The sequence below is a fragment of the Amblyomma maculatum genome, chromosome 11 (genome assembly GCF_055883805.1).
Source record: "Amblyomma maculatum isolate TAMU_Amacu chromosome 11, ASM5588380v1, whole genome shotgun sequence".
In the NCBI taxonomy this organism is placed as follows: domain Eukaryota; kingdom Metazoa; phylum Arthropoda; class Arachnida; order Ixodida; family Ixodidae; genus Amblyomma; species Amblyomma maculatum.
In genome coordinates, this window is record NC_139354.1 from 11,500,210 (window position 1) to 11,518,885 (window position 18,676).

Sequence of the window (18,676 nt, forward strand, 5' to 3'; positions counted from 1 at the left end):
CCACTTTGTTAGCCTGAAGGGCCTTTGGACTCTATATTTCTATGTATAAGTCTGCTCCAGATATAACAGATGTGGTGGCCACTTTTCTATTTATGCAAAAAACAAGGCATTCATGTGCTGTGTGATGTCAGTGCACGTTTCCCCACGTGGTCAAAATACGGTGTCTGTCATAGCCTGAGTCGCTTTAAGATGTTAAACCCTACGAACTAAACTAAAATAACTAAGTCTACTCAAAATATGAATTGACACCCTGTCCCTCAAGCATGCAGTGCTGACCAAGAAAAAAGTGGACTCGAAATATAAGTTGACATGTACATCACCACCACACTGGTGGGTGGGAGAAAGGGATTTAGGGCAGGAGGTGTTCCCCTGCAAGGTTTGAGAAATTTTACATTAAAAAACTATGGTGAGTCACACTTTATAATAATGTGAAAAAAATCAAGCACATGGTTCAAATGGGGTTGCTTCCTTCAAGGATGATCCATAAATCCGTCCCTGCTGCTTCGCTTCTGTTTGCAGGATGGTAGATCAAAGCAAAAATGTGTAACGATGCAGCGACAAGGCCAGCATCTTGTGGCAAATAGAGGTCGAATGCAAGGATATGGTGTCCCATTTGCCTCCTCCCACTCGTGCATGTGGCCGGTTGACAAGCCGTACTGCCAATGGCCCTGTAGTTCCAGAACAACCGAGTGCAGTGTTATACTATCTAAACTGTCACCCAACCGTTCTTCATGCAGCGTTCTGGATGGTGTGCTATTTCACTTTACGTTTAGCATCCATCTGCTAATCAAGCTGGCGGACTAGTTTGCATATGGGCCTCCAATTGTATGCAATGTAGGTGTGCACTGACAAGTGAGACAGATACTGCATCTTCCTTGTCTCAAAAACCAAACCAACTAAGGACGTTTAATGCTTTGCCAAACTCCGTCTCTGAATGCCAGAAATTTGTGGAATGAAAAGGCAATGGTAAAGAAGTTTAAGCGTCCGCCTAATCTTTTTATATACACGGAGCTTTTGCATCCTGCCAGGAATGGCTCGGCCATAACTGTACCTCAGATACTGCAGATAGGTTAGCTCAGCATACTAAAAGCTGGCTTTGCACATACGTCGGTTCCACAAATAGGTCGACCATGCTGTTTCAGGTGGTCATTCTTGGAGAAAATTGTCGGCTTGTGCACAACAATTTCCAGTATCTTGTTTTTGCACAATGTTCTCTGCTAATGAGCATTTCTTTTTCATTATTTCAGCTAGGAGATCATAAACTTGATGTTGTTCCCTGACCCATTGTGCTCTCTTCCAGTCTCTTGACATCACCCTTATCATATTTCTTCTGATAGCTTAATGCATTGTCCTCATCTTCGTTTCAAGCCTTTACATTAGCTTCCAAATTTTTGCCCTGTATGTGAGTTCTTGCAAGATACAGCTGTTATATATTCCTCTTGCTTGGCTGGTATACTGATGCCAGGATTGTTTTGCCCTGATGTGCACAATTTGCAGACAGTCGTATCAGTTTTGGAGACTGGCATGATTGCTTCGCTTGGTTGATTGGTTGGTTGGATCACACTCAAATTTCACATAACTGTTGCATAGGATACTGTGCATCATTTTGTGCCGTGCTTATTTGTAGTGTTAGTTTTCTTGCGAAAGAAAAAAATTTGGCTTCGCACTGCATACAACAATGGAGTTTTTTTTTTCTTTTTTTCATCTCAAAGAAGGCAGCTGCTTTCTGCTGTTTGTGGGCACTTCATGATAATGCCTTGTAGCATCGTGCGCAAAAGTGGGGAGACCACGACTTCGGCGGCCGGAGCGGCTGCGGGGACGCACCGCGTCGCTGCTATCTCGCTCGACTCGCTCGCTTCGAGAGTGCCCGGCGTAACGCAAGACTTTCCCTCGCTCTCGGGCTGGCGCTTATCATGCCGCTCTAGAAGTTTGATAAGCATGATAAGCATGATGCAGTCATGATAAGCACCAGACCGAGAGCGAGGGGAAACTCTTGCATCACGACGGGTACTCTTGCAGCGAGCGAGCAGCACGAGATAGCAGCGACGCGATGCGTCCCTGTAGCCGCTCCGGCCGCTGAAGCCACGGTCTCCCCACTTTTGCACACGATAGTAAATAGCAGTTTGTTGTTAAGCATATTGTTTAGTTATAAGTAATGATCATGGAAGTAGGTTTGCAGCATCTTCTTGCTGTATGTGAACTATAAAACAATCACATTAGACATATTACGTAGTGACATGCCTTGTTGAGCATTGTGTGTTAGTAGGGCCAGTCTTCAGGTTATTAGCCTGTTACTATGTGGACTATCACAGACATGAAGGTGCTACTCGAGGTTAGGCTTTCAACTGTTAAGCTTCTTACAACTCCAGACTGCAATATAAGAGACTCCCTTCCACAGCGGACCTTCCAGCGGATCATGGAGGCAGCCTGTACAGTGGTCATCATCAGGTGCTCTACTGGTCTGACGTGATGTCCGAGCTGGTCTTTGTCGTTCCTTCACCAAAGAGCCTCCCTCGAGATGTTGCCTCTGGTGAAGTCACGTTAAGACCTAAAGGTGCGTCATTTGATTCAGGGAGCTTTAAACACTCGGGGCTCTGCACGCATTCAAGGGCATCATTATACTATTCATTGTGTGTTTATCAGCCGTTTTTGCTAGTTTATATAATTTTAGGGTTTTCATGATTAGGAGCAGTAAAAAAGTGCCCAGTTTGTTGATCACTTCTAATTAGAGCGTGAGTGACAGTGAGTATTGTGTCTCTCGAAAACCATTGCTAATGTTCATTGTTTCGTTGAAGCTTTCCAAACGTGCAGGTTGACTCAATGTGAAAAGTTGCACTTTTAGAGATTGATGTGACATTCCCATTTATCATTCGAGGTGATGTGGGCCATTGTTTTATTTATAAAGAGCACAGCACTAACTTTGTTTCCCGAATTTTTCTCGGAAAGAAGCTGTGGAGAGATGAACTCATGAGAAACCCCGCCGGGGTGGCGCAGTGGTTACAGCGTTCGACTACTGTTCCCAAGGATGCGGGATCATATCCCGGCCTCGGCGGTCGCTTTTCGAGGGAGGCGAAAAGCAAGGCGTCCGTGTGCTGTGCAATGTCAGTGCACGTTAAATAACCCCAGGTGGTCGAAATTTCTGGAGTCCTCCACTACGGCGTCTGTCTGATTCGCTTTGGGACGTTAATCCCCATAAACCATAAACCAATCATGAGGATACCATGAAATTTTCAGTTTGTTCTGCTGATGTGTAGTTTTCTATTTATGTGCCACCTTTTGTTATACCTCCAGCACTGTAAAATCTATGCAGTTGGATTTAACTGATTAACCAGAGAGAGCGAAAGAGATTGAAAACTTCTTTTGATGCTTGACTCATTCCTTTCGCTTTCTTGATTAGCTAGGTTAGCCTAACACAAACTACATTCATGGTTCTCATAGCTAGCAGTAGCAGTCAAGTTTCATTTCAGTGTGATATGCCAGCCCTTTGGAGAAGAATGTTTGGCTCCTGTGAGAGCCTTTATTGCAGGGGTGGAAGTGCTGCTCCAATTGCTTCATTTTGCTCCAAACTGCTTTCCTTGCTCCATCCTGCTCCAAAATGCAATATTGCTCCAAAACTACTCCAGACTGGCTGTTTTGATATCCTGCCATCAAATTTAGCAGAACACGGGAACAATGCCATTGCACCAGTAGCAAAGATATAACGAATCTTGCACTGGGCTTAATACAAATGAAATTTTTGTAAGAGAAGAAAGCATGGACCATAAAAAATATTTGTTCGCAAGTAAATTTAGTATGAGCCACTGGCGATTGCAGATAATTGAGAAAAAAAAAATGCACTGTGCATGTGACGTAGCAGTCCTCTCAGCCTATTGAATTGCTAGCGGAGAGAGAAGCGAGATCAGCAAGCGAAGCAGGTAGCGCAAACTACTGTGAGCCATTGGGAAGGAAACTTCTCCGACTGCAAAAACTGCATGAGTTATTCTAATAGTTCTGCAGGAAAACAAGCAGGTACTTCACCATCAAGCCTCTTTGTCAGTGACAAGCTTGCCAGGCCTATGGCAAACAAAACCATACTTGAAGCGTTATGGGTTGGTACGCCAAAGCTGTCAGTCACTAGGAAGCTTCTCAAGAGTGTTGGAAAGGCATACGGGGTCTATCGCCAAAATATTAAAAATGGGCCCCTGCATTGCTCAAGCAAAGAATGATGATGGCAGCAGGCAGTGAAGTATAAATTGCTGTAGGATGGAAAGGCTACTCTTCAATACCATCTGTCTATACCCCAAAATTGTTCCAAAATGCTCGAGCCTGCTTCCACTCCTGTAGACCTCTGCCATAATTTACAAATGGACAAGACGATTGAGGTCATGCTGCAGTAGTCTTTGATCCCACGATAGGCAAAAGGCATGGAAGTGGCATTAGCGCCAAGCTTGTCAAGGCGCATTATTGCGGTCTGAAGGCACCTTCTTGGCAGATGAAATATCCATGTTCTCAGGAATTTAGCAGCCCAGGCATAGGATCAAAAAGGATCATGTAATACCCCATATCTGGTGGCTTTGAGGTGTATTCTCAATAAATAAAATAAAATAGATATGTACAATATAGGGAGTGGAAATGTCATTCCCATTAATCTTAACTCCAAATTAATATCACTGCTGGAGCGCATTGAAGTGGTAGATTCGACATTTGAATCTATCAAGTCAAAATAGGTAAACGCGTTAGGTCAGACTAGATGCTCAGTTATGAAGCACACCAGCAAGTGTTACATTTGCTCCCAGTCTGTTCCACGTTTTTGCTAAGGTCGGCCTGTGTTATATTGTATATCTTTACATGCTTTGGCCATTTGTCATGTCAGAGATGAGTGCGAAGTTGGAAAGGCATTTAACTTGCATAAAAAAGAATCAGATTGGAGATTTTATATTTCAGAAAGAAAACTACAATTATCAAAGACGTTTGACCTTAGAAACATGCTCCAAAACGTAATTCTAATGCTCCAAAACTCGTTTCGTTGATCCAATTCTGCTCCAAAATGGCTTTACTACTGCTCCTAAAGCTTCTCCAAAACCCCTGTTGTTGTAAATGTTACTTTTTAGCACAGTAATGAAGGCATGATGAGTAAAGGTACAGGATGCAATATTTTCAGCTGCAGTTTGCAGTGACAGCTATTAAGCGCTGTACTTGCAGAAACTGATGTATTGCATTCATGGGTTCGACTACACTGCAAGCAAGCTAGTTATACAGTGTGGTAGAGCTATGGGTCTTGTTCAAAGTTAGAAGTATCGGAAGGTGAAACTCGGTAAACATGCTTGTATGTTTTATTCTTACACATAATGTCAACAATGAGGTAAATGGGTTGTTTCTCATTCTTTCCCCTCCCCCCCCCCCCCCCCCTCAGCAGCGGACAGCTTCCCTGAACGAACGACTACCATGTTAGGCCCGCCAACATACGACAGCACGGCTGGTGGTTCTGACGGCGCACCGGAGAAAGTGCAGCGTGCCATGTCCCTCAACATCGATGCCACTGACACGGTGACCAGGCCCGCCCGGTCGAGACCCGCACGTCTGCCCAACGTGACGCTGGCCGAACTTAAAGTCCTGGTTGTGTGGCTCGAGAGCTTCGAAGACCACGTTTGTTTTCCCTTGAGTGAGTGCTTTTTCAGGGTGCCCCATGTAGCAGTAGTTCACACTATGCTGCTGATAATGATTGTGATGATAGTTTATCATAAGATTTATCATTGCATCTTTTTCAAGGAAGAAAGTCGGAATCCTGGGATTTTTTCTCCTAGGGATCCTCAGGGACTAATGGAACTACATGGGAACTTTGCTCGCAAGTGCATGACTGTGTAGGGCAAGGATCTCGAGCCCATCTTGTCACGTGGGCCTCAGCGACCGGCTTTCCTTTCCTATGGGCCAGTGGTTGGATGGGGAGAGAGAAAAGGAGGAGGGGACTGACAAGAAGCAAAAGATGAAAAAAAAGCAACAAGCAATCATAAACAGCTGTACATTCAAATACACATAAGAAATAAAGTTAAGAAGTCAAAGGAACTGAAAAAATTGCTCTACTTTAATTGCTTGATTCACTTCCTCATCGAGAATCCCCCTCCCTCTCTCCATATGTTTTTTTTTTTTTTTTTTTGGCATATTTATAATTTTGAGGCCCTTATCATAAGAAGCTAGCTGTTGATCTAGGCAGGGATGAGAGGTTGTGAATGGTAATAACAGCGAGTTGGCGGGCTAGGTGGTTTTGCATGGTGAAGTGACACGTCCCGTGCGCTATTCCTTCACCTTGTAGATGATTTATTTGCAGTTATACTAGATCACTAGGACAAAAGGGAAACCCCGAGATGCATGCAACCTGTAGTTTAGATGGGCCTGCAGGCCAGATGTATTTTCAGTTTTCAGAGTCTCTGGAGTAACGTGTGTGCCATGGAGCTGAGAGCCAATCCCTGTTCTGTATCCCACTTTGCAGGCGAGCTGCTACCAGCTACCAACACTGGGCAGGAGACTCCGGCCGGGCGTGGAGATGTGTTTGTGATATTTGTCCATGCCTTGCAGAGTGGCCTGTTTCGCATCAAAGTGCAGAGTCGAGGAACGAAGTGAGTGCCCGTATTACGCTTCTCTTAATTCACTTTGAATGACTTCTAGGGCCCCTGGAAGGTGTGGTAAAGGAGGGCAGGCTACATGGGTGAATTAAAGAAAAAAAAAAAAAAGAAATCGTTTTGTAAATTTACTTTGGATCATACTTAGGAGAGCAGAAAGTTGGGCTAGTTAGCTGAAATGCATACTGAAAAAGTTTGCGCGTAGACACAAGGACAAGCCAGGAAAAACAAGGATGAGCACTAACTCACAACTAAAGTTTATTCTAGACGTATGCTTAGTTAAATAGGAAAAACCAACCGAGACAAAACAAGGCTGACTCTGTGAACATTACGTGTTACCCTGGATATCCCAGTGAGTTGGCCAAGAACCGAAATTCCCTATCAGAGAAGCGGACGGATGTCCGACTGACGCGCTTAACTCCACTGACACACATACGAAAGGCTTCCATAAGCTTGCGCGCGAGTTGATCCCTTGCCTGAATATAATTGTTGTCTTGTCGAATAGTAGTTTGCATTGGATCTTCGTTTTCTTATCGTTCATGCTACACGTGCGGCAGTTTTTAGTGAGGTTATCAAGGGAATCTCCCCCGAGTGATCTTCACTGTTCAACCAATCTTTCACTGACACATCGTCCGGTTTGGCTGATGTACAATGTGCCACAGGATAACGGCAGCTTGTAGGAAACTCCCCTGGCACAAGGAACAAATGGGGCTGTGTGCTTGATACTACACTCATTTTTGTAGCGTAAAGCTACACTACGCGGATCAGAGCCGAGTTTCGCATGAGTATGTGCTGCCAGTTATGCTCATGCGCGAGAGCCGCGTGACGTCATGAGAGGCGCAGGTGCATCGCCTCCTCTCCACAGCCGGTGCATGCTCCTCGCTGCCACCGCTGCCAGTGTGCACTCCTCTCTGACACATCACCTTTAGCCGGAGCCGTGTTTACGACAGTTGCGCCGCGTGCTACTGCGCATGCTTTATGCTACGTATATCTAGGCATAACAGAGCTAAGCCACTGCCAATTTTTTTCTTCCTTTTCTTTTGCCGCCTTGTTCCTTCTGGCTCTGCGCCTGCGAACAAATTGCTGCCAACTTTTGAGGGGTGGGAAACACCACCGTAATGTTGTAACGCCCTGCTACATTCTTTAGTCCATGTGCTAATCTATGCACGTATGGGATAACGCCAACACTTCGACGGTCTGGCCCCGCTAGGGTGGTGCAGTGGTTACGGCGCTCGACTACTGTTCCCAGGGATGCGGGATCAAATACCGGCCTCGGCGGCCGCTTTTCGATGGGGGCGAAAAGCAAGGCACTTGTGCGCTATGTGATGTCAGTGCACGTTAAAGAACACCAGGTGATCGAAATTTCCGGAGCCCTCCACTATGGCGTCTTTCAAGCTTGAGTCGCTTTGGGACGTTAAACCCCACAAACGAAACACAAACTTCTGCAGTCTGTTTCCCGGTGCTTAGGTCGCAGCCTTGCCTTGATTCGTCTCACCAGCCCTCCTACAAGCTTCCACGATTACATGCTGAGGCCTTTCTCTTTGTCTTGTTATATTTGTTTATAGTTTGTTATTAGCTTTCATAACTGCATGTCTAAAATGATGCCTAGAATTACAGTTGGCTATTGAGGTGCATTGTAACCAGGTTATTTGAAGTTGATACATGTAGTGCATGATGACTGAAATCAAGAAATAATAGACATACTATGTAGGCAGTGTGCTGCAGAGAACAGGTAACCTTACTTTTCACCTCCATCAAAAAGCAGCCTCTGTAACCACTGGGTCACCGCTGCAGGGTCGACAACCAGCAGCATTTTGCGACAGAGTGCACTGTTTGCTTGATTTTAACACGCACTAGTTATATTGGTCAGAAAAAGTAAAAGTGTATTGCCTTTGATTTCAACGGGCACCAGATTTCCGCACTTCATTAACGAAAGCAATATTCAGTGCTAACTGCAGTTGTCAATAATTCATGGCAACACACCGCGTAACGAGCTGAGGGCTGTCAAACCACTGTCACTCACATTCTCAGTTTGCAGAAAATTTCGCCCATTGTTCAGAAAAGGCTCTGGACACTAGGTAAAAGCAGAAGGCATTGGGGGCACACACTGTGAAATCCGCGTAGGGGAGTAGAGCAGAAAGGGGTGTTGTAGGGCGTCTGTTTTTTTTAAGATGTGTAAAGTCTTGAATATGGATCCAGCACACGCCTACTGTCTGCTAGTCAAACTGGCCGAACACTCGAACAGCCCCAATGGAGCTAAGGCTCATCACTTCACACAGGTGCACCTGTGACAGCTATTGCCATCGTAAGTCGCGTTGTGAAGAGCATCAATTAATTAATTACTGCTTTGCAATTAGAGCAGCCAACCTTTACAGCAACCACTTTAATTCGCAGCAAGTAAAATGATGCTACCGCCTTAGGTGCCCTTTCTGGCAGATGCCTATTCACCTTTGAAGCAGAAATCCACTCCTCTTCACAAGGTCTGTACATCGCCCGCTGGCTGTGAACTAATGTGCGTGGCATTTTAGATTATTTTTCAAAAACAAAAATTAATTAGTGATCAGTGAGAGTCATGCCGCACATAAGCGAGAGCATTACCTTTCTACAGCATGCTACATGATTATGCTATCGCCATTGTAAAGAAATTAAAAACATTAATGCTAGTTTTTTAATCATTTGCCATTAGCAAAAGGCACGCTCGCAATTTTTCGAAGCCATGAGACTTCAAGCGGGGGCTGCCAGAGTCCGGGTGTCTTATCACCTGCCAACTACCACCTGGCAGAGACATTCTTGGGATTTTTCGGTGCCGTGATGCTTCATACGGTTGATGGCGATGTCATTGGACAACTTGTGCTAACATGAGGTGGTACTAACACTCTCACGTTAAAAGCTGCATGTTGTTAGGATTGAGTAAATGCAGTAAATATAGTGAGAAAAATTATGAGGGCACTTCAGCTCTGGTTTTGAGGGTATGACGCAGTATTGTTTAACGCTTCCATCCGTGACTCCCCTTACAGTTCCTCTTTCCCGTACATGTAGTCATTGCTCGCTTAATTAACAGTGGCTTAATTTGTGTCCCTAATATCTCCCACATTCTTATTAGCATGCAGTCCTAAGCTGCCCTGTTATCCAGCTACTGGTTGTAAGCGACCACCCGACATAGATATTAATCCTAGCTTTAACCAAGCCATATGAAAATGCTTGCGTGACCTAGGAGTAGCATGCCTGACTCGCCATCCAAGAGCACTGTAAGGTTGATTCCTATTCCACCCTGCCACTTTAAACGAGCAACCCCAACCCGAATTGGCAACTCTTTCCAACTTTGTGATATCGTGTGATCTCGTTAAGCAATTCTCAATCGATTGAAGAATCAGTACTCAACCATGAAGCCTGCCAGCTACCGCATGCCAGAGCGTGATATTTCGCTCACAATGCAGAATTTTCTTCGGAACGGGGCCTTTAATGTTGTTGTGTTAAAAGGCAAGCGTAGCAGGTGGCAGCAGAGAGCCAGAAAGGTGGCTGAAATCAGATAGTTTGTGGAGGGTGGGTGGTCTCAGATAGCACAGCATCGAGCTGATTGGAGAATTGCGCTTGGGGGAAGCCCTTGCCTTGCGGCGGGCGTGATATATTCAACGTTAATGATACTAGCGTGCGAGGCAACAACACGAGACGCTGCTTTGGTGCATATAAGTTCTTATGTACCACAGTTGTGTGTACGGACATGCTGAGCGCTTCTTTCATGCAGGTCTCTGCAGGCATTGCCTCTTGTGGATGGTATGGTGGTCAGTCGCCGCGTCCTGGGTGTGCTCATACGGCAGACTGCACTCAACATCTGTCGGAGACGGCGACTCGAGGCAGAAATGTGAGGCTTCCTTCCTCTGAGAGTACCTTCTGAATAGCAGTCTATTTGTGGCCACTTGCGTTTCACTGTTAAAGAACGACTCATATTCGTCGTTGACCAAATTTGATACGTCCTTTTGAGATCCCACGCTTATTGTATGCACATCCGTCTTTAAGTATTTTTTATTTTAGTGCATAACTCCTGCGGCCGAAGTGCTATTGAAAGTTGGAGAGTATTCGCAAAAGCGTGTACCAATCTAGGCACTGTGAGCAGCCTTGCAAGCTGGTTGTTCTGTGTTTGCCAGCTTCTTGCCTTGAGTGGCTTAATAGAGGCCAAATAAATTCCAAGTTCCCTGTGCTTCATTATAAGATTATTTCTCATTTTGGTTTAAGTACGTATTTAAAGAAAATTGTTGCAGCTAGAGCTGTGAATTTTTTAAGTACAGGTGCCCACAAACTTTTGCAAAACACAAAAAGTCACCATAATGTCAAATTGCCACACAGTTTAGGCATGCGGCCACAGGAAAGGATGCTCCTCATAGTATTACTACGCTGTGCGGTCAACACTGTGTAGCGTTCTATACCTGTATCTGCTATGAGGAGGCAAGGCAATTTACATTTTTCATGAGAGAGAGAGAGAGAGAGGCAAGCTCCAATTTTAAGGGAATGAAGCAACAGCACCAGTGACTGCCATTTGGTTGCTTCTTTTGGAGATCCAAGTTGCATCTCATTTTTCTGCTAGTCTAATGAATAGTCTTTTACATATTTGAGCTTCCGTTATCCCACACATTCTCATTAGCATAGTTATAGCACATTATGTGAAAGACTAGCCGACATAGGTATAAATCCCTGCTTTTACCCAAGATGTGCGAATGTGTCTGTATGGCCTATGAGCAGCGTGTGTAAGTCAGATACTCACTGTACTTCTTCTAGGTAAAAGCATTTTGCTGGCCTAGTTCTTGGCTTTTCTGGGGTGAAATGCATTGGAAAAGGGCCTTATATAAAACAGTGTATATACGTTGTAGCAGCCCTAAAGAACTTGAAGAGAATAGTGGAAGAGGACAAAGACGTAAAAAGCTCTCGTGCCGGACGCACAGCCGTTGGCCAGCTGAGCGCTCTGCCTTCTCAATCTGCTCGCTCCGACAACAAACCCCCGCCGTAACAACATGTATATTACAGGTTGCAAGAACATGACATGCTTGACTGCTTAAAAGTGTGTATAGCGAAGTTTACGCTGTGTTAACAGTAACATCTTTAGTTGACAATAATAATGACAAAAACGAAGTGTGAATTTCACTATGTATACATGCTTCTGCTGCTGTTGCTTGGAACTTATTTTGCTCTTGCTTTGCTTGCTTTTGATAAAATGTGTCTTGGATTCTGTTTGAAGACATATGAGAATGTTGCAAATCTTAAAGGACAGCCTGTGTGAAGGAGCTTAATCAGTCATGCCTGTGATGGCTCAAGGATCGTAGTATAGGGCTCCCAGTTTAACCATATCGCGGCTGCAGTTTTTAGCGCGGGCTGCTGGACCAAATGCCATCATTGGTGCTTTGACCATCTTGTTCTGTGGCAGGTGCCCTCCACCCCATGTGAGGCGTCGCATGAAGATTCAGGAGATTGGCACCAAGTTCCAGAAGCCCCAGGGGCAGCCTGAACTCTACGAGCAGCTCTTCAAGAGCACCAACTGAGTGTCTGACTGGTCAGCTTGAGATCCATAGCCGACCTCGTTTGGTTATGGCACAGCTTTCTGAGAGTTTCAGTATTTCGATTATGTACAGTGTCTCCTGTGTTGTACGTCTGTGTAATGTAACGCATGGGTATAGTTTCATCATCTTGAAATGGTGCCGTGGCCTTTGACGCTGGAACGCATTTTCCGATTGTTAATTAGTACCACATGCTTTTACGCTGTTTTGAGCACCTGTGACGTGCGTGTAAATGGCGGCACACAATCAGTTTGGGTCTACAGCGGCGACATTGTAATTACGACAAAAGACGGTGGCTATTTGCAACAAACGATGCTGCTGTCAAACTGCACAGGAGCAGTCGTCACGTCATGCACCATTACCTAATGATGCTCCGTGACAGTTTTCTGCACGCTCACACGTACAATTATTTTATGCATCCATTCCTATTTGTAAAATAATGTTATGACATAAGGTGAAGGTGGTGCAGTGTATGGGTGTACGTGCTTATTTGTATCGTTTTTATTGGTGGTATGTCAGTAGTACATGAAACGTAGGAATGTTTGCTTTGTATGATACCACCACACGCAGTCTTGTGTGTTATGCACTTGGGATGGCGAGAACTCACTTTTGGTCAACCTCAGTGGAAGCTCCCCAAGTCTTGCAACAAGTTTTGAAACAGTCCAAGTTGGGAAATTTTGAACGGTAGTTATGCAAGCAGCAATGCTGCTAACTATATGTTTATAGAAACTTCTAAACTTTGTGTTGTTATGGCCTCTGCAGTGAAACTTTTTTCATTTGACAGCAGTTGGCATGTTACTGGTATACTACAGTAGACTCCCATGAAGACCAACTTTGTTGAGATATCTTAGATAAGATAAACAATGTGAGACTTATTTGATTGCATTCCCACAGGGCTCAAGGTAAAAATGATTTGATGAACAGTTCTGCATGTGCTTCAGTTCAGATGAACTTTGGCTCATGTCATGTATTGTGTCATAAGTTTTCTGTATGCAATCATCACCTTTTTGGAAGTAATTTGTTGATTATTTTCGCATAATAAATATTTGGGCACACCCAGCATGCTCGTATAGCTTTTTTTATGGTCACTTCTGTCGAGACGAACAGTTTCTTCAGTTTGTCTTAAAGAAAGTCTACTAACATTTATGTTTACTAACAAACTTTTGAAATCTTATTTATTTCAGGCTGTCAATGGGCTTAAAATCAAAATTTTGTTCCAGAAAAGAATCAGATAGCATTAACGACTCCATGTGATTATTAGCCTAATGAAGAACACCGAGGGGAGATTGCTTGATTGCGTAGTTCCAATTACGAATTGATGATCTTAGAACCTTTTGGCCTAAAATGTCAAACTAATGCCTTGTATAACTTGTTACTAAAGGTTATGTATAGGTGCTGCTTCTACAAGTGGCTGACGGTAACAGTAAGAACAGGAGCCTTCTCCAGTTCCTGCAAGACACTTCTTTGCACGAATTCATATAACATGCCTTATGGCAAATTTGCAAAATAAGAAAAAGTGCTTGACTGGATGTTTGTATGTGAAATCGTGTACAAACAGTGTATAGTACATGTAAGAATGAGTTCAGGAAATTGTTTTGGCATACTTGATGGTGTGATGTTGTCAGCAATTTAGTCTTTGAGTATGCCATCACGAACAAATGAAAATAAAGGTGGCAATAAAATAAGAATAAAGAACATGAAATGGGGGTTTGGTCTGAAAGGAGCTCAAGAGCAGTCATCACATTTGAATAAACATGTACAAATTTCATCGTTATTTCTCATCCATCAACAAAATACTGCACACATCTACATTCTTTATCATGTTACTACATTAGTGTTACATTTGTTGAATATGGTATTGTACATGTTCCAAATAATCATTTTGAGACCATACATACAGCACTATTTTTTGGAATTGTGTCGCCTTCGGGATGTTTTCTGTAACCTTTAATGTAAGTTGCCTAAATTTACAGTTCTGGATGCATCTTGTAGCAAATGCTGCATGAAATTAATATTACATAAAGGAGCATACGGAGATTTGAAAAGTGACTGAGTTTATTTTACAGTCTTGGAAATGTTTTTTGGCATCCAGTGCTCATGGATGACGTTTAAAGGGCATTTACTGCAAATAGGCACCATTAAGGTCGATGCTTTTGTTACAGTTACAAAAATGTTCTATGAAAAAAAAAAAAGCAACAACCATTTTTGTAATTCGCTTATTCCAAATAGTGTTGGTCCAATGTTTGGTTTGGTTTAGGGTGTTTAATATTCCAAACTGTGGTGGGTCTGTTGGTTCAAGGGAACCCCCCTAAGGCGTAGATTTTTAATAACAACATTTAACCTTTACCATCTGGTTAGTGCAGCTGTATGGCTATGAAGAGAAGCTCTGTCATAGCAACTTTGTAACTGAAGAAACCTTCGACCCTGGACCACGACAAATTTTTTTAGAAACTTTAAAATTTTTGAGGAAGACGAATAGCTTTCTTTTAAAGCCTTTCAACTGCTTGAGCAGATGCTAATCACTCCTTAATTACTCCAAATGGTGTAATATATGAATCAGTAATGTGGTTTACCCTTTCGAGACATTTTTCTTTCATTTTTATCACAGTTTCACAAATATTGAATAAGACAGACTTTTTGAGGAAAGGAATGATGTGTTTATAGTTCTGGATTACCGTATGCAGTTGCAGCTTGGCCACTACAAAGTTTTTTTTGGATTAACAGACCACTTCTCAAGATTACGAGCAATAGGCTAACAAGCAGTTTTCACAAACCAATTATCTTCCGTAAAATGACAGTTTTATAAAATAGCCTTTATTTGGTCGTTCTTCATGACAAGCATCATTATCACAAATGCTTTGGTTGCACAAAAAAAGTTTTGTATACAACTGACAAAACTACGACAAAGCTGCAGAAGTATGCACATAAAAATAGAATTTGAGAGCCAATGAAATATTGGCACAGAAAATATGTAAATTCATATATTTTTGTGGTAAAGTTGAGTAAAATTTGAATTACATGAAGTCAAAAATATAGTGATTTGTGTGCATATGTAAGCTCTTGAATAAAATGAGTAGGCTAGGGCAATGAAGTATCATTATTTTCCTTTGGCTAGAAATGACTAATGACAATGACTAAAACTTGTAACTGTGACTAATGATTCATAAACAAGTCATTCTATCAAGAATTTGGTTAGAAATGGCATAGCTCAAGACAAGAACTGTACAATCAAAACTTTCTGTATAAACATCATCTTTGTTGACCACAATATTTTCTCTCTGACCAGCAGAAACTTGCAACACAGTGGACTACAGTGGCGCTTCTGAGTAATAAAGCAAATTATTTTGGGCAATGATGGCAAAACAGCCCAACAGTTAAAAGTAAGCAACCACAATTCCATTTTATATGCCCTGAAATCATGGTTCTCATTCATAGTCACAAGTTACGCTAGAGGGTCACGAGGACAAACTGCCTGTGTAACTGTGATGACGTCAATTCCTGTCATGCATATCTGAAGCAAGACCATACCACTACTTGCTTCCAAAAGATGATCACGAGCAGCTTTTTGTTTTCTGACCTAACATGTTTGAATAGTGGGGCAACAAAAAAATAATTTTGTTTGTAAATCCAATTCTGTCAGCAATAAACAGCTCTTTTTCTGCAAAAAAAAAAAAAAGAAAAAAAAAACGCCATACAAATGATTACTACAAAACAGAATTGAGCAGTGTGGCCCTTAACACATCTCTAAATACACAAACTACACGGTAATAAAATCTATTAGCTTGGCGTGACTACACTACAGTGACCCACTTGGATTGGTTGCTTCACTACATAGCATAGGCCAGTGAATTCCCTGTGTGTTTCATGTATGTCTTTGTTCCTTATGCTCGTGCCAACTTTATAATATGAATGACCAACTCTCCCAAGTTTCTTTAATAGCTAAGAATAAACAATTATTGTGTGACATCATGGGCGTCATTTCTGGGAGTGAGGCTAGGTCGGGCTAACAGCTATTCATTCTGCTTTCTCAGCCCAAAAATGGCACAGCAGCTATGACGTTGGCGCAAGCTAGTATAGGTAAAACTGTTGCATATTGTATTTGTGATAAATCCACAGAACAAAAAAAATGAAGGTGTTAAGATGTTGCAACACCTTGGCAACAGCGGTAATTAGATTTAATGTGGATAAAACGGTAGCCAGGGTTTGCTCATCTAATGTAACCATAACTGCTATGGAAACATGTTCAGGGCTAACCATTTCCACCCAATTGAAATATATTGCTGTAAAATGATTTTGCTGCTGTTGTCACTTCCTGTAACCCTGTTTGATTTCGTGTAACAGCACAGTTTAGGTATGAGAAGGCATAAAACACAGCACAAAAGCGGCCAGTTTTTTCTTACCAGAGGCCTCATTGTCTGTTACACATTCAATGCATGCTAAGTAGATGCAAAAATTCTGCTACACATTGCATTCTGAACATCTATATGTAGTTCACTGGGGTTACGGCACACAGGGCAGTGTAGTTATTCATCGGCTCAAGGCACGCAGTGAAACTGGTAGAGGCACATTACTGGGCTTGGAATAGGTGATCTGCAGACATGAAACCATTGTGATCGGCTTCACCTGTAAATTTTTACATTATTAAAAAAAACAAACGTTATGTTCTCAGTACGAGAATGAACGACCTTCCAATGACTGCTTGCACAATAGCACCAATGCAGCTCACAGCAGAAATGGAAATCTTATGTTGCCCGCTTAATCTCCCTGCATGAGGTGAGCACATGACACTCTATACTACAAGCACCAGTGGCTCAACAACACCGTTTGACTTATCATCACTGCTTATTCTATCAGACTTTTTCCAGAAGGACACGCACACTGCGCACAGGAGGAAGGGGAACATGCTCTTCACCACACGTGACTTCGTGTCCGTCCGTGTGGTACACGCAAGCAACACCACAAATCCCTGAATGTAGAAGAGAATGGCCACAATGATAAATGCCAAAGCAGAGCCATTACTAAGCTTAAACCGTGCACTGTCTTGGGGTCCAGAAGTGTGAATATGCAGCAGGACGTCGCGGTTGGATAGTCTGAGGAGTGGCGTCAAGCAATAGAAACCACCGCCAAGGTAAAGGAACAGTGCAATCCAGGCCGCCCTTTGGTGGAACTGCATTGCCAGCAGCGTCTGGCAGCTGAACCCATGGGTCCTCTGTAGATGCAAATAAAAAAAAAAAAATTCCAGGCTGTTTTGCTACTGGGTCTAGATCTAAGTGGACTGATTTATGAGAACAGCTCTGCTTGCCCACTGAAAGCAACTAAAGGCTCTTGTAGCTTAAGCAGACCTTCAATGAAGGCCAATTCGTTTGACATAAGTAACTGTGTGCAGGGGTTGAATTAAAAGGTGTTAATTCATATTTGGCACTAGAACAAAACTAGTTGGCGTTTGTAAACTGCAGTAATTCATCAATGCCAGTAGTATTTTCTTTAGCAAATGGAGCACCAAAGCTTCAGATCGGCAATGATCTGTTCCGTTACTTCATACTGTGAACTCTTCCAAGCTTACACAAGAGAAGGCACATACGATACAATGATCATACTGTGCAAACAGAGAGCTGGTTAGGAAAAATAAAAGAGCAGGGAAATTGGTAAAAAACAGAAATTACAAACACAATTCGGAGTTGAAGAAAAGAAAAAGACGCCAATAAACAAAAATAGTTGCATACGACCTTTGGAATGGGTCAGTGTTAAAATTTTTCTGACACACAACAGTCCTGTTTGATAGAAAATGCGTAGGGTATTTATCTCGCTGCGCAACGGATCACGCTACTGAACCGTGATGTCAACAAACAGCGAGCTCGTAGAACGAAATGTAAAGGAAAACATAAGATAGCTCACCAGCCTGCGAGCTAGGGAGACCGAAGTTTCTTCGTAGACTAAAAATGTAGGCATTAAAAGCGATCACTGCGCATTTTGCGCGTAAAAACTATGCCGCACTTTACCTGCAAGAAAATATGCTAGAATAGACAACGGAACTGTTAAGAATTGATCATGAATGCGAATTAAAAGGGCACTTTCAGAGTGCATGATTTATCAGCGCTTTCGTGGAATCGTAGAGATCAAGTGGAAAGGGTCAGCTGATCCGTGATGCTTTGAGCTACAAACGAATAATTAAAAACAAATAGAACATATACTGCTTTGCTCAATGCAAGTTTTTGTTTTCTTTTTAACGAAGGAAAAACGTTACAACTGAATAGCATCCACACAGACCGACTGCGTTGGCTTACCCGTGCGAGAGCTGTCCAGCGGAGTTATCACTGTTTCAAGCGACTTTATCGCCGCTCTCAGACGCCGCTGACTTATCGGTCCGTTTTGCAATAGCAGAGCGCCATTGCTCGCTATAACTAATCGACTATCAGACACGCGTTCTAAAGAGGCACAGCGCGTGAGGAAGCCGCACTCGCCTGAAATCCCGCGCGCGCAGAAAGAACCGCACACCGCGACCTCCCCGATCTCGTCTGTGCGCGCGTGCGTGCA

At 43.0% G+C, this 18,676-nt stretch overlaps 1 protein-coding gene and 1 long non-coding RNA gene across 10 annotated transcripts in view; one reads left to right on the forward strand and one right to left on the reverse strand.

The window, feature by feature from the left end:
- LOC146172859 (ral GTPase-activating protein subunit beta) overlaps positions 1–14,183 on the forward strand; it is a 62,912-nt gene extending 48,729 nt beyond the window's left edge. For 3 of the 9 annotated variants that reach the window (XM_084583146.1, XM_084583140.1, XM_084583145.1), the window contains 5 exons: positions 2,399–2,554; positions 5,393–5,641; positions 6,467–6,593; positions 10,342–10,458; positions 12,013–14,183. In XM_084583146.1, coding sequence (XP_084439272.1) covers positions 2,399–2,554; positions 5,393–5,641; positions 6,467–6,593; positions 10,342–10,458; positions 12,013–12,127 — 764 coding nt within the window. In that variant the 3' untranslated portion in view covers positions 12,128–14,183. The remainder of the gene's footprint in view (positions 1–2,398; positions 2,555–5,392; positions 5,642–6,466; positions 6,594–10,341; positions 10,459–12,012) is intronic. The other 6 variants (XM_084583137.1, XM_084583143.1, XM_084583141.1 and 3 more) reach the window with 5 other exon arrangements.
- Positions 14,184–14,934: 751 nt separating this feature from the next.
- On the reverse strand, positions 14,935–18,676 carry LOC146172860 (uncharacterized). Its single transcript, XR_014701654.1, has 2 exons — positions 18,427–18,676; positions 14,935–17,351 (listed from the first exon to the last, which is right to left on the reverse strand). It is a non-coding gene; the product is annotated as an uncharacterized LOC146172860 (long non-coding RNA).